Here is a 13,901-nt window from a genome sequence, read left to right as displayed (position 1 = left end):
TAAGTGCTGTCAATTGACTGTTCTCAGTCTTATTTTAAGGGAACTATCATTCCACCTACAGCTGAGGAGTGTAGTAACCAATTAAAGGATGCATAAAACGTCTCTCTTGCTACAGGTTGTTTTGCAACAGAATGTTTTATCTTCAACTAGTGTTCCTCTCATTTCAGACCCTGACTTCCAAGATGTCGGTGCCCTCTCTCCCCTGCCCTGTAGGTGAACTCTTGTTCTTCTATGTGAACATAATACCGTGATAACAGCAACTGTAATACCAGTCTCTTACAGTACACTATATCATTTCCTTATTTTTATTTTATTTTATTTAGCCTTTATTTAACCAGGAAAGGTCCCATTGAGATTAAAAATCTCTTTTTCAAGAGAGACCTGGCCAAGACGGGCAGCAGTGCAATCCAACCACAGAGTTACAGACGGAAAATACAACAGAAAACACAGAGATGCAACAGTAATACAATTTACACATGTGACTTGGTGATTTGGCTATATGGCAATACGCTAGTTAAAAACATGAACATACTGCTAAATCCACCGCTAAAACCTTCATAGTGGATTTAAAAACATCGATTGAGACCTGCTCCTCAAGTTTGAGATCATTTTCTAGCATGTTCCAGGCAGAAGGAGCCGAATAACTTTTTTGCATAACCAGGGCTCTGTGGAATTGACCCACAAGCATCGTTCTGCAAAACATACTGTAAGTTGTTAATTTGTTTCCGTCTGTTCTGACTGATGTGTTCTCCTCAGTGTGTGAGTTTGAGATGGGTGGTCCCGAGGGGGTGGCCGATTCAGCCATGATAACCAAAGAGCTACAGAGCGAGGCCGTGGACTGCAGGTGGATCATCAGAGCTCCGCCGCGTTCCAAGGTCTGTCGTCCATTTGGGGTTATTTATAGGCAACAGAATAGAATATTATAATTTAAACAGTAATCGTCCCACAAACAGGATGTTTTCTTTACATTTGTGGATGTTCTCATTTGGTTCATTATAGGTTTTAGGGGACAGGGATGTTCTCATTTGGTTCATTATAGGTTTTAGGGGACAGGGATGTTCTCATTTGGTTCATTATAGGTTTTATAGGTTTTAGGGGACAGGGATGTTCTCATTTGGTTCATTATAGGTTTTAGGGGACAGGGATGTTCTCATTTGGTTTATTATAGGTTTTAGGGGACAGGGATGTTCTCATTTGGTTCATTATAGGTTTTAGGGGACAGGGATGTTCTCAAACTGACGTCCTGGGCATGTTAAAACAATGTTCGGACGTGATATTCAGCTGTGTTTTCTTTTCATCCGACTCCTGTGTCCCTGCAGATCTACCTGCGCTTCCTGGAGTATGAGATGCACAACTCCAACGAGTGCAAGCGCAACTTTGTGGCGGTGTACGACGGCAGCAGCTCGGTGGAGCACCTGAAGAACAAGTTCTGCTCCACCGTGGCTAACGACGTGATGCTGGTGACATCCGTGGGAGTGGTCAGGATGTGGGCTGACGAGGGCAGCAGAAAGACTCGATTCAGGATCCTCTTCACCACCTTCCAGGACCGTTAGTCAACACATTTAACCCCTTTTTTTCAGAATGTATTTCTGATTTCATCCCATTTTTCACCCGATATGGTAGCCAATCACGCCTGATATTGTCCGATTGTCACTGCTGTGGAGGGTCCGTTGCACAACCCCATGGTCGGCGGTCTGGAAGAGAGAGCCAGCTAGCCGACTACCAGCTACCTGACTCTCTCGAGCCCGTGACCGTGACTCCAACACCAGACGGGGTCGCTGTAGAGCGGCGGACCCTCGAGACGAAATTAAACCGCCCTCGGGAGTGGGGGCCCAATGTGCCCCTCCCCTGTGGGATGCGGCCATATTCGGATCTGGCAATTCAGGCTATTTTTTAAGACCAGGTGTTCAGACCTCGTGCTATATAAGTGGACTGATTATGACGTTTCATTGCTCTTCATGAAGGAGAAGCTGTAACTCATCCTTAAATGGCTCCACCCACTGCCATTACTCTCCACGGGTTAATAATTAAATATTGGTGCGAACGACCAGATTCAGGCTACGGTTTTCAAGTTTAGTGAGGAACAAATTGCATCAAGTTTACACAGGATGAATGACATGCCCTTTACAATATACATGTTAAAAAGTACATTAAGCTACATTAAACTAGACATAATTTAAAAGGAGGGGTATTCAGGCTATGCATTTTCATTGAGCAGTCTGCTCAGATAGAGGATGGTTAGTTCCTATAGTGCTCAGATAGGGGATGGTTAGTTCCTATAGTGCTCAGATAGAGGATGGTTAGTTCCTATAGTGCTCAGATAGAGGATGGTTAGTTCCTATAGTGCTCAGATAGAGGATGGTTAGTTCCTATACTGCTCAGATAGAGGATGGTTAGTTCCTATAGTGCTCAGATAAAGGATGGTTAGTTCCTATAGTGCTCAGATAGGGGATGGTTAGTTCCTATACTGCTCAGATAGAGGATGGTTAGTTCCTATAGTGCTCAGATAGAGGATGGATAGTTCCTATAGTGCTCAGATAGAGGATGGTTAGTTCCTATAGTGCTCAGATAGAGGATGGTTAGTTCCTATAGTGCTCAGATAGAGGATGGATAGTTCCTATAGTGCTCATATAGAGGATGGATAGTTCCTATAGTGCTCAGATAGAGGATGGTTAGTTCCTATAGTGCTCATATAGAGGATGGTTAGTTCCTATAGTGCTCATATAGAGGATGGTTAGTTCCTATAGTGCTCAGATAGGGGATGGTTAGTTCCTATACTGCTCAGATAGGAGATGGTTAGTTCCTATAGTGCTCAGATAGAGGATGGATAGTTCCTATAGTGCTCAGACAGAGGATGGTTAGTTCCTATAGTGCTCAGATAGTGCTGTGAATCAGCGTTCAATCCTGGAACTGCGTTCGGGACATGACAGTTACAGTATGCGTCTTCTCTTTGTGCTCTTGCTTTCAGCCCCTTGTGATGGAGACACGTTCTTCTGCCATAGCAACATGTGCATCAACCACACGCTGGTGTGCAATGGAATTCAGAACTGTGTCTACCCCTGGGACGAGAACCACTGCACAGGTGAGCAACCCACCGGTGTTGGATATGGGTGGGCGTGGCTCAGGACTGTTTCAGCTGACGGAGCAGAAGTCTAGATGGGCGGTTTTATTGTGTGATCCATCTGTATAATGAACACCGTTGTGTTATGCCTTCTCAGAGAGAGACACAAATCAGTGGAATGCCCTATCTGAAGATGTGAGGAGATGGAGTTCTATCAGCACTTTTAAATCTAGCTTAAAACGTCTGTTAAAAGCTGCTCAGTCATGTACCCATTGAGTCTTATTGTTTTTTTGGGGGGGCAAGCATATGTGCTGTGTTGTATTTTGTGTGTTCGTACAGTATGTTGTTTAAGTCTTTATTACTTGTTACTGTGTTTGTATCTTGAGCTGCCAAAGGGAATGCAGATGTAAATTAGCTTCAAGCTATAATCTGGTACATTATCAGTGCATTATATGTTGCTATATAGAATAGAATAGAATAGAATAGAATAGAATAGAATAGAATAGAATAGAATAGAATAGAATAGAATAGAATAGAATAGAATATACTTTATTGTCCCCTCAGGAAAATGTGTCTTGGACTCGTTTGCTGCACAAATCAACTCTATACATAGAAACAGAGGAGGACAACGCATCATGTCTCACATACATATACTACACACAACACATCACATGTCTCACATACATATACTACACACAACACATCACATGTCTCACATACATATACTACACACAACACATCACATGTCTCACATACATATACTACACACAACACATCACATGTCTCACATACATATACTACACACAACACAACACATGTCTCACATACATATACTACACACAACATATCACATGTCTCACATACATATACTACACACAACACATCACGTCTCACATACATATACTACACACAACACATCACATGTCTCACATACATATACTACACACAACACAACACATGTCTCACATACATATACTACACACAACATATCACATGTCTCACATACATATACTACACACAACACAACACATGTCTCACATACATATACTACACACAACATATCACATGTCTCACATACATATACTACACACATCACGTCTCACATACACATACTACACACAACACATCACATGTCTCACATACATATACTACACACAACACATCACATGTCTCACATACACATACTACACACAACACATCACATGTCTCTCATACATATACTACACACAACACATCACATGTCTCACATACATATACTACACACAACACATGTCTCACATACATATACTACACACAACACATCACATGTCTCACATACATATACTACACACAACACGTTGTCCACAACATATTGCACATACAGTACACAACACAACACATTGCACATACATAGACTATTGCACACAACCCACATTGCACTTGCCCCAGTGAAAGAAAAAAAAAAAAGAAGTATATGTTTTAACTGTACACTGACCCTTTTTAACAAATAGAATAAATGAAATGTATGAAATGTAAATGAAATATGGTGCACAATCCCCCCAATGTAAAGCAAGAAAGCCATCTATGTTCCACAGAGAAGCGTGAAGCCAGCATCCTGGACAACCTGGACAACACCAACGTGACCATCATCACCGTGACCTGCGGCCTGGTGCTCATCCTCCTCATCGTGTCCTGCGTCATCCAGGTCAAACAGCCGCGCAAGAAATACATCATCCGAAGGGATGACTTCGACCCCGCCCTGTTCCACCAGGCCTTCGAGCCCCCGCACTACGAGCTGTGCGCCATCCGCCGGGCGTCGTCCCCGGTCGCTGACCACGCGGCCGACGACTTCGACAAGTTCCAGAAGCTCCACCGCTCTGCGTCGTCCAAGTGCATCCGCGACCACCACTGCGGCTCGCAGACATCCAGCGTCCGCGGCAGCCGCAGTGACCTCAGCGCGCGTGATGCCACCGCCGCCTCCTCCGACGTGATGGCGGAGACCTCGGTGGCCCAGTCGTCTCGCTCGCACCACACCACGCCCACGAGCCGGCGCAGCATCTGGGTGATGAAGCACAGCTACTCGCAGGATGGGGGCGAGCCCAACGGGGACATGATGGAGGAGGGACCCACCACCAGCCACCACCACCGCCACCACATCCTCCGCCACCAGCACAGCCTGGCCGGGCATGAGTACCAGCACCCCCACCCCGATGTGCACCGGGCCACGCCCAATGACCTCTGAGGTAAGAGGTACGGTAGGATCAAATATACAAGCATGTGTGGGAGACACTTGAATAGATCTGACAGGACTGTATAGAAATAAGATAGATGGGGGTAGCTCAACTGTGATGTGTTTATATATCCTATGATAATCTCTGGGGGGGGGGGGGGGGGGGGACAAATACATTTTTCTGGACAGGATACAGTAGCGCTGGCGTCTCTAGAGTAGAAGGACCTTGCATACCCAACCACGTGACTTCCTTTTCATGTTATTTTGTTCCAAAAACATTCTGTTGATCCATTTGTTTAAACCAACGTTATTGCTTTGCTTTTTTTTTTGTCTTGATGGAAATGTGTGTTCTCCCATTCTTTCCATAATTTAGGCAACTATTAGTAACAGGTATTTCAGAAATATATGGAACAGTCTATAGTTTGATTTCAAATCTTTATTTATCGTAAAGCTCCCTCATTTACAGTGTTGACGAGTTGATAGTTTCATTTTGAACATCGTTGTGTGCATGTGTCAGTGTTGTACCAGAAAATATATGTAAATATATTTGTCTATTGTATGTTATGAACATCTCTAATTTATGAATCCTGCATTCTTGTATCCCTTTCTCTTCCTTAAGTTGTATTTGTGTGGAATGTAGGCCCGAGATGTGTTTATTTAATTTTTGTACGTATATTTGTTTGCACTTGATTTATGCATTTCAGTGTTGTGTGGTGAGTTCTTGTATTTCTCCAAATACGTTGATTGTTTTGTCCTTAATTAAAATTGGCTAATTTATTGAATCTCGTTTTCTTATTAAAGGGATCATACAGTGGTTGAATGTGACACATGCCAGTTATCTTTAGGTAAAATCAAAGTGAAAATGTCCATAAGTGTTGTTATTCTGTCATTTGTCTCATGTCATCATCAAGTACTATAAAACTCCTCTTTATATGCCCACTTTTCCCCCTCTCCAAGCTCACCTCGTTTTGTGGGCGTGTCAAATAGGGCGTGTCAGTCAGAAATGATTGACAGGCCGTGGCCCCAACCTCCACACATTTGTTGTTTGTAACCAGGGCCGTTGCTAGGAATTTTGGGCCCCTTTAAAGAATATTGGTGTGGGTCCCTACACCTCCGACTTTTCGTCACCACTTTTTTCGACCCCTTTTTTAAAAATGTTTAATTATGTATCATTTTGTATTCATTTGTCTGTTTCTCTATGTTCTTTTTCCAATTAACCTCTCCATAGACATTTACTTGTGTACTTCCTGTGCTTGGACTGTCTCTGTCTGTAGCAGTTTCATGACTGGAACTACTATGAGCCTCTTCACTCCCTTCACTCTCTGTTTCTAACTGGCTAGGACCTGGCTCTGTAGACAGTAAGACCAGAACAGTGTCTTCTTAAGACTTGGGAATACATCTATGTAGCACTGTAGAGTTTACAGGAAGCTGGCTAGGAGGCTGTTGATTGGCTAATAAACGCCTCTCTTATTTCAAGAGCATTCATATGTAGGCTGTCTTAACCTGGATTACATCTACATGTTGCTATTCAGTACAATAGTTCAGTAATAAGTTTAACTAGCCAACCAGTGTCTACCTCACTCACTCACCGTCTAAAGCATCTTATGGGGGCTGGGGGTGGGTGTCTAGGTCAGACGAGGCCACAGCTGATTCTGTGAGTAGCAGGACATAAAGGATTTAAAAAGAAATCAACTCTATATGAATTTCTATTAATTAACTTAACACTATTTATTTATATAATAATCATGGATTTCTTTATGTAACTTAACTGTTTCATATGTAGGCTATCTTAACCTGGGTTAACTTACATCTACATTTTGCTAGTTTAAGTTTAATAGCCAACCAGTGTCTACCAGTCACTCACTCACCATCTAAAGCATCTTCTGGGGGCTGGGGGTGGGTGTCTAGATCAGAGGCCACAGCTGATTCTGTGAGTAGCAGCACATAAAGGTTTTAAAAAGACATGTCAACAGGACCGGCTAGCTAGCATAGCACATTATAATATAAGCATTCATGAGAATGGAAACATGTGTCCTGGCTGCTGCTACTGGACTTTTATGTATTTATTTGGACAGGAAGTATTTGCAAGTGTGCCAGCTGGCAAGCTAGCTAACAGTAGCACCTCACTAGAACAGGGCAGTGGTTGAGGCTGGCTAGTGAAAGCTCGCTTACTAGAACTGTAGTAGCTGTCTAGTTCATCTGTCATTTAGTTAATGGTAGTGTAATGTTATCTAGCAGCTATCTTACTAGAACAGTAGTTGGCTGGTTGCTAGAACTGTAGCTCCTAGCTGTCTAGTTAATGGTAGCGGTTCTCACCGGTTCTCTGGCTTCGGGGCCGGGGCCGGGTCCTCCTCTCGAATGAAAATGTTTATTTTATCATGGCGTTGTGACTGTGCCAATAAACACTTGAAAACCACGTGTAAATCGTCTTAACACCATTGCAAGAAAAGTTAGTCAAATAAACGCATAGGAACTAGTGAGCGGTGATTCAGTCATCAAGTCGGACATATTATTGCAATGCACAGTCAGCGTTCAAAAGAATTTAGCAATCTAATATCACTTTACTGTATTGGTCAGTCGTTGCAAATACATATTTTGTTTGCAACTACGTTATTATTATCAGTGTTAAGTTATATGCTTGATGTAGTCTAAAGAAAGTTGTTTGATGCCTGGAACTGACTGTCCTTGACTTCGGTGAGCGTCCATCTACCGAATTGCTGTACTTTAAAAAAAAAAAAAAAAAAAAATCAAACCGGACACTATTTTGTAATGTCAGAGACCAGTAACGTTATATTTCAATCGGATGCAACACAAAGTACCGTCAGCGACAGTGGCATCAAGAAACGCCTCGGACTGATCGCTACAGGCTTGGTTGGGGGGTCTCTGGTGGCCCTCTATGCGGTGGCGGGCCCCTTCGTGGCCCCGGCTCTGAGGAAGGTGTGTCTGCCCTTCGTCCCTGCGACCTCGGCCCAGGTGGACAACGTCCTGAGGGTCCTCCGGTCCAGATCAGGGTCCCTGGTGGACATTGGCAGTGGAGATGGAAGGATAGTAAGTTTAATGTAGGCTATTCTCTGCTTAAGTGTTAATGATTACTAAATGTTATTAAATGATGATGATTGATGATGATGATTATTAAATGTTACTTTTTGAATGGGAGTACACTAATTGTTCAATGCATAATAGATTTAACTGTTAACCCTAGCCCTGTTTGTTTAATTTGTTTTGATCATCACAGATCTGATAGCCGAGGCCTTCAGTGTTTTTGTATTTGTCAAACACATTCACAAACAATCATAGGCTACAGCATGAATGTATGGGCTACAGCCTCTGTTGCTATGACGCATAACGTCTTTATTATTCCGTCACTGGAATTCTAAAGTATATAAACTCTTTCCAAGCCGTTAGAGGTTATTTCTTTGTGTTTATAGGCAATTTGGCGCTATAAATTTAGAGAAAAGTACAATTCATCAAGATTTATTTTCTGCGGTGCTTAAAAACACGCGTCAACGTATTCCTGCTCATTCTATACAGTGGCCTATAAATAGTAAACCGTATAAAATACAGTAGGATAATAATAATAATAATAAAAACTATAGTTTTTTTTTTGACAAGGGCAGTGGCCTTTCAGAAATCTTGCCCACAGCGGTTTTCACCTGGTGTGTGAGGAAAAATCCCTATGTTTTAAAAATACACCCAGGTATATTTAGGCCTACTTAAACATGAATTGTTTCTAAAGTATCATCAAACGTTGCCAATGTTGCACTGAAAACTTGAGCTCCACTGTCTCTGATGTCCAGGTGATAGCAGCTGCCAAGCGGGGCTTCAGAGCTGAGGGGTTGGAGTTGAACCCGTGGCTGGTGTGGTACTCTCGCTACAAGGCCTGGAGAGAAGGAGTCCACCACTCTACGTCCTTCCACATATCCAACTTGTGGAAGGTTAGTCTCACCCTCGCAGACAGCTGGGCCTGAGCACACTACACAACTTCCAAAATCTTATACCGTTTCACTGAGCTTTAAACTGGTCCTTTCTGTAGACACTGAGTGAATCTCAAATGGCATTTTATATTTACCTTGCTTGCTTTCATTCCTTCTCTTTCCTCGTCTCCTGCTCAAAATGTACAGCATGTGAGAAGTCTTTATGAAGGACTCATGGATTCTCCTCCAACGAGGAGGCAAGAGTAGAGATGGGGAATCAAGGGGTGGATTTGAGAGGGGAGAGATATGATGTGTTCAGATCAAATCAAACTTTATTTGTATAGTACATTTCATACACAGAGGCAACACAGTGCACTTTACAGAGAACAATTGGGGGGTGGGCATACGACCCACCCCTACATATTCCAGAGGGAAGCAAAAAAAACAGTTTCACCCGGGGGCCAGAAAAGTGAGCTGTAAAAATGCTTCCCTGACTTCAAGATGTCAAGATGGACTTGTGTTAAAGTGATTAGGCCTTAAATTCAGTCAAAACAAGTGACTTTGTTATCATTTCAGGTCAGTTTCTCTCAGTACTCCAATGTCGTCATATTTGGAGTCCCTCAAATGGTGAGTGTAGTTATTAATTTAAAGTTAACTGAGCAGAGATAGCTGAGTGTACCTTTGAACCAGTTTAATAGTGATCTTTAATGCAATGACATGTGCTCTCAGATGGAGCAGCTGGAGGACAAGCTGGAGAGAGAGCTGCAGAGCTCAGCCAAGGTGGTGGCCTGTCGCTTCCCCTTCCCGTCCTGGGCCCCTGACGCCACAGCAGGGGAGGGCATAGACACCGTGTGGGTGTACGACGCCAGCACCTTCAAGTCACAACGAGGAGCAGCAGCTCAGCAGACTGCACCGGCACCAGCACAGCTACAAAGCACAGACGATAAAACTGTGGCATGACGATGTTTGCTACAGTATGAATGTAAATCATCTGCACCTAAACCCAGTAATGGCAAAGCTTGTGTACAACATGTGGTCATACATTTTGGTTTTGATATAAATTTAACAATTTAATTAAATGAGGTTTATCTCAAACACCCTTGTTTTGTATGGTAAGATACGGAAGCCCTAAGCGGCCATGCATTCATACATTTTTTCCTCCGTAAGAAAATGGTAAAATACATAATAGGCTCTATGCACCAGCTCCACTACTTCCTGAAAGTCACTTGGCATCTTTATTTCCTGTCCAATATGATTGGATTAAGTGATGAATCAGGTGTGCGCTTGGTCTGCCGCACACCTGATTAATCACTTAATCCAATCATATAGGACAGGAAATAAAGATGCCAAGGGACATTCAGGAAGTAGTGGAGCTGGTGCACAGAGCCTATTTATTTGCAATAAAGACCTGGAACGATTTAGCGCCACCTAGTGGTCACGCCTGCTCAAGCCACCCTCCGTCCCTGTTTACGTGTGACTGTCACAGTTCATCTGAACCATGCTAGCCGGAGCAGCCATGATAAGATCCACCCAGCTTTAAGCAGATCCAAGACCATATCTGTCCAGCGTCATTGTCACCATACCCGTTGATGTCTGACTTCAAAATGAATTATGTTTGTTTAAGTTAGATAACTTGCCTGTTAGCTTAGCTACCAGCTAGTCCAGGCTAGTGTGCCCCAGCTGTCAAGATGGACACCGAGGAAGGTAACTTACTACCGCCTAGCTCAGGGAGCTAACGCTAGCTAACGGATGCAACAGCTTTCTGTGCATGTATGCACTACATTGTCACTGTATGACAGTGTTATAACTGGGTTAGGGTTAACATGGAGCTGTTGTCATAACACATTTAACTCGTTAGAGAATCATAATGTCTATAGGTGGGGTGTTAGCTCAGTTAGCTAGCTAGCTAGTACCGCTAGCTGCAATTCTAGCTAATTACGCTTCCATCGTTGGCGTAACCAGCTAAAATCACTTCTACAGCAAAGATTTCTACTTTAGCAATGCTTAGTTTATCTAGTCGTGGCTAGCACACAGATACACACGCACACACACACACACACAGATACACACACACACAGATACACACGCACACACACACACACAGATACACACACACAGATACACACACACACACACAGATACACACATACACACACACATACAGATACACACACACACAGATACACACACACACATACACACACGCGCACAGATACACACACACACACGCTATAGCTAAGTTAGCTAGATGCCTGTTGTACAGCCTACTCCAGCACAGGTGGAGCCAGTGTTGGTGTCACATGTATGTCATAAATAGTTAACTCAACATGACAAATACATTGAACGCTTATTTTCTACTCAGCCTTGTATTACCAGTTTGTGTCTCTCATTCCTGTTCCTGTCCTACAGCAGATATATGCAGGGTGTGTCGCTCAGAGGGCAGCCCAGACAAGCCCCTGTACCACCCGTGTGTCTGCACTGGAAGCATCAAGTTCATCCATCAAGAATGGTACATTACATTACATTACATTACAGTCATTTAGCAGACGCTTTTATTCAAAGCGACTAACAATAACTGCATTTAACGTAGGAAGAGCCAGTGTACTACTACTTGCCAGAACTCACAAGTGCATCTTCTCTCTAAAACAAGTGACTAAGAGCATAATCTAGTGCTGAAGGCAAAGTGCAAGAATAGCAATCTAAAGTACAGTGCAATATAATACAATAAAATACAATAAGTGCTTAGGAGGGAGGATTGTTGTAGTACTTCTTGAAGAGATGAGTTTTGAGCCTGCGATGAAAGATGGGCACATGTCCTCAACCCCTAGTCAACGGACAGTACTGGTTAACGGGATGATGGTACTGAGTAACGGGATGATGTTACTGGTTAACGGGATGATGTTTGACTGGAATATCACTTTGTGGGAGTTCTTAGGTCTATGCTAAATATGCTAAACACTTTTCTCATGCTACTAGATCAGCTGTGACCACTGACTTCTCTCTCTTGTTGTGTGTCTCCACTTACACAGCTTGGTTCAGTGGCTGAAACACAGCAGAAAGGAATACTGTGAACTATGCAAACACAGATTTGCTTTTACACCAAGTAAGCACCCCCCCCCAACACACACACACACACAATCACTCTCTGTCCCTCCCACCTAAGCCAGTGTGACTATCCTGACCACCAGTGTGAGGACTTTGTTCCTGTTCTTCTCCCTGTCCAGTCTACTCTCCGGACATGCCGACCAGGCTGCCAGTCCAGGACATCTTTGCCGGCCTGGTGACGAGCGTGGGCACGGCGGTCAGATACTGGTTTCATTACACGCTGGTGGCCTTCGCCTGGCTGGGAGTGGTGCCTCTCACAGCATGTAAGTGTCCTTCATCTCTGTGACACAAAGTATGCCAAAGGGTTGCAATGAAGACGATCCCATAACAATCTGATTGTGTGTGTGTGTTTTGACTATACAGGTCGCATCTACAAGTGTTTGTTTACCGGCTCTGTGAGCTCGCTCCTCACCCTGCCCTTAGACATGCTCTCCACGTAAGTGTGTGTGTGTGTGTGTGTGTGTGTGTGTGTCTTTCTAGCATTTCTATTAGTCCCATTCTTTTTCTGGTGTAGCCGTTCACCCCCGGTCTGCTCCTCTGTCCGTCCCCAGGGAGAACCTGCTGGCGGACTGCTTGCAGGGCTGTTTCGTGGTGATGTGCACGCTCTGTGCCTTCATCAGCCTGGTGTGGCTGCGAGAGCAGATCATCCACGGCGGCGCCCCCCAGTGGCTGGAGCAGAACCAGCCGCCGGCCCAGCCCAACGAGGTACTGGTTCGCCCACACTCAGGAGAACCGTGTACCACTGGACCGGCCCGGGCCTGTTTGCCATACCTCTGAGATATTTGAAAAAACGCAAAAGTGCGGTTGAGGTAGTCTGTCAGATGTGACAGAATCATCACATTACAGTCATTTAGCAGGTTATTTTATCCAAGGCGACTTATAGTAATTGCATTTAACATACTGGTATGCAGTTAGTGTACTATTACTCGCCAGAACTCACAAGTGAATCTCCTCTCTAAACAAGTGACTAAGAGCATAATCTACTGCTAAAGGCAAGGAGCAAGAGTAGCAAAATATAAATACAATAGGTGTTTAAGAGGGAAGATCCTGGTTGTACTTCTTGAAGAGATGAGTTTTGAGGCTGTGGTGAAAGATGGGCAGCGACTCTGCTGTCCTGACGTCAGTGGGCAGTTCGTTCCACCACTGGGCATCAATGGGACAAGCTCAGTGACACCAGCTCTGCACGCCAGAGAGATAAATCAAGCGCACCCCCCAGGTGTGTCCTGAGTTGACCCCAGTCCCTTACCCCCCACCAGCAGGGTCCGGCTCCCGGACAGAGAGAGCCCGGCCACGCCCCTGGGGCGGAGCCTCCCGCGGAGCAGGCGGGGCCGGCGGAGGCCCCGGACGCAGACGGGGACCCGGGGGGGGAGGAGGAGGACGGAGAGCTGGACAACGAGGACGAAGACGAGGCCGGAGCGGAAGACGGAGCCGACGGCAACAACGGTGGACAAGGTACATGTGAAGGACATGTGTGTGTGTGTGTGTGTGTGTGTCCGCCCCACTCTTGCAGAAGCGTGTCAGTTACAGAGGTGTGTGTGTGTATCTCTATGCAGACGACATGAACTGGAACGCCCTGGAGTGGGACAGAGCAGCAGAGGAGCTGACATGGGAA

The 13,901-nt window shown here is 44.5% G+C and overlaps 3 protein-coding genes across 6 annotated transcripts in view; all 3 read left to right on the top strand.

Annotated features, from left to right (window-relative positions):
- LOC311325609 (neuropilin and tolloid-like protein 1) overlaps positions 1-5,282 on the top strand; it is a gene marked incomplete at both ends in the record, with an annotated part of 83,100 nt that extends 77,818 nt beyond the window's left edge. Inside the window, 5 exons of the mRNA XM_084458330.1 lie at positions 168-209; positions 757-875; positions 1,320-1,548; positions 2,969-3,082; positions 4,636-5,282. Coding sequence (XP_084314456.1) covers positions 168-209; positions 757-875; positions 1,320-1,548; positions 2,969-3,082; positions 4,636-5,282 — 1,151 coding nt within the window. The remainder of the gene's footprint in view (positions 1-167; positions 210-756; positions 876-1,319; positions 1,549-2,968; positions 3,083-4,635) is intronic.
- A 2,527-nt stretch (positions 5,283-7,809) lies between these two features.
- On the top strand, positions 7,810-10,144 carry atpsckmt (fATP synthase c subunit lysine N-methyltransferase; the record flags this gene model as incomplete). Its single annotated transcript, XM_084458329.1, has 4 exons — positions 7,810-8,318; positions 9,068-9,205; positions 9,761-9,811; positions 9,914-10,144. Exons 1-4 carry the CDS (start codon positions 8,040-8,042, stop codon positions 10,142-10,144), a joined length of 699 nt encoding a protein of 232 aa, XP_084314455.1. The 5' UTR covers positions 7,810-8,039.
- Positions 10,145-10,686: 542 nt separating this feature from the next.
- The window catches only part of LOC311325179 (E3 ubiquitin-protein ligase MARCHF6-like), a 13,344-nt gene continuing 10,129 nt past the window's right edge, over positions 10,687-13,901 (top strand). For 2 of the 4 annotated variants that reach the window (XM_084457849.1, XM_084457846.1), the window contains exons 1-8: positions 10,687-10,888; positions 11,594-11,693; positions 12,214-12,287; positions 12,409-12,552; positions 12,653-12,725; positions 12,841-12,994; positions 13,546-13,741; positions 13,843-13,901. The exon at positions 13,843-13,901 is cut by the window's right edge and continues 3 nt beyond it. In XM_084457849.1, the coding sequence (XP_084313975.1) occupies positions 10,873-10,888; positions 11,594-11,693; positions 12,214-12,287; positions 12,409-12,552; positions 12,653-12,725; positions 12,841-12,994; positions 13,546-13,741; positions 13,843-13,901 (816 nt within the window). In that variant the 5' untranslated portion in view covers positions 10,687-10,872. The remainder of the gene's footprint in view (positions 10,889-11,593; positions 11,694-12,213; positions 12,288-12,408; positions 12,553-12,652; positions 12,726-12,840; positions 12,995-13,545; positions 13,742-13,842) is intronic. The other 2 variants (XM_084457847.1, XM_084457848.1) reach the window with 2 other exon arrangements.

The sequence above is a fragment of the Borostomias antarcticus genome, assembly GCF_949987555.1.
Source record: "Borostomias antarcticus genome assembly, chromosome: 24".
Classification (NCBI taxonomy): Eukaryota; Metazoa; Chordata; class Actinopteri; order Stomiiformes; family Stomiidae; genus Borostomias; species Borostomias antarcticus.
Note: the sequence above shows the minus strand (reverse complement) of the source record. Positions and strands in the feature narration are given on the sequence as shown.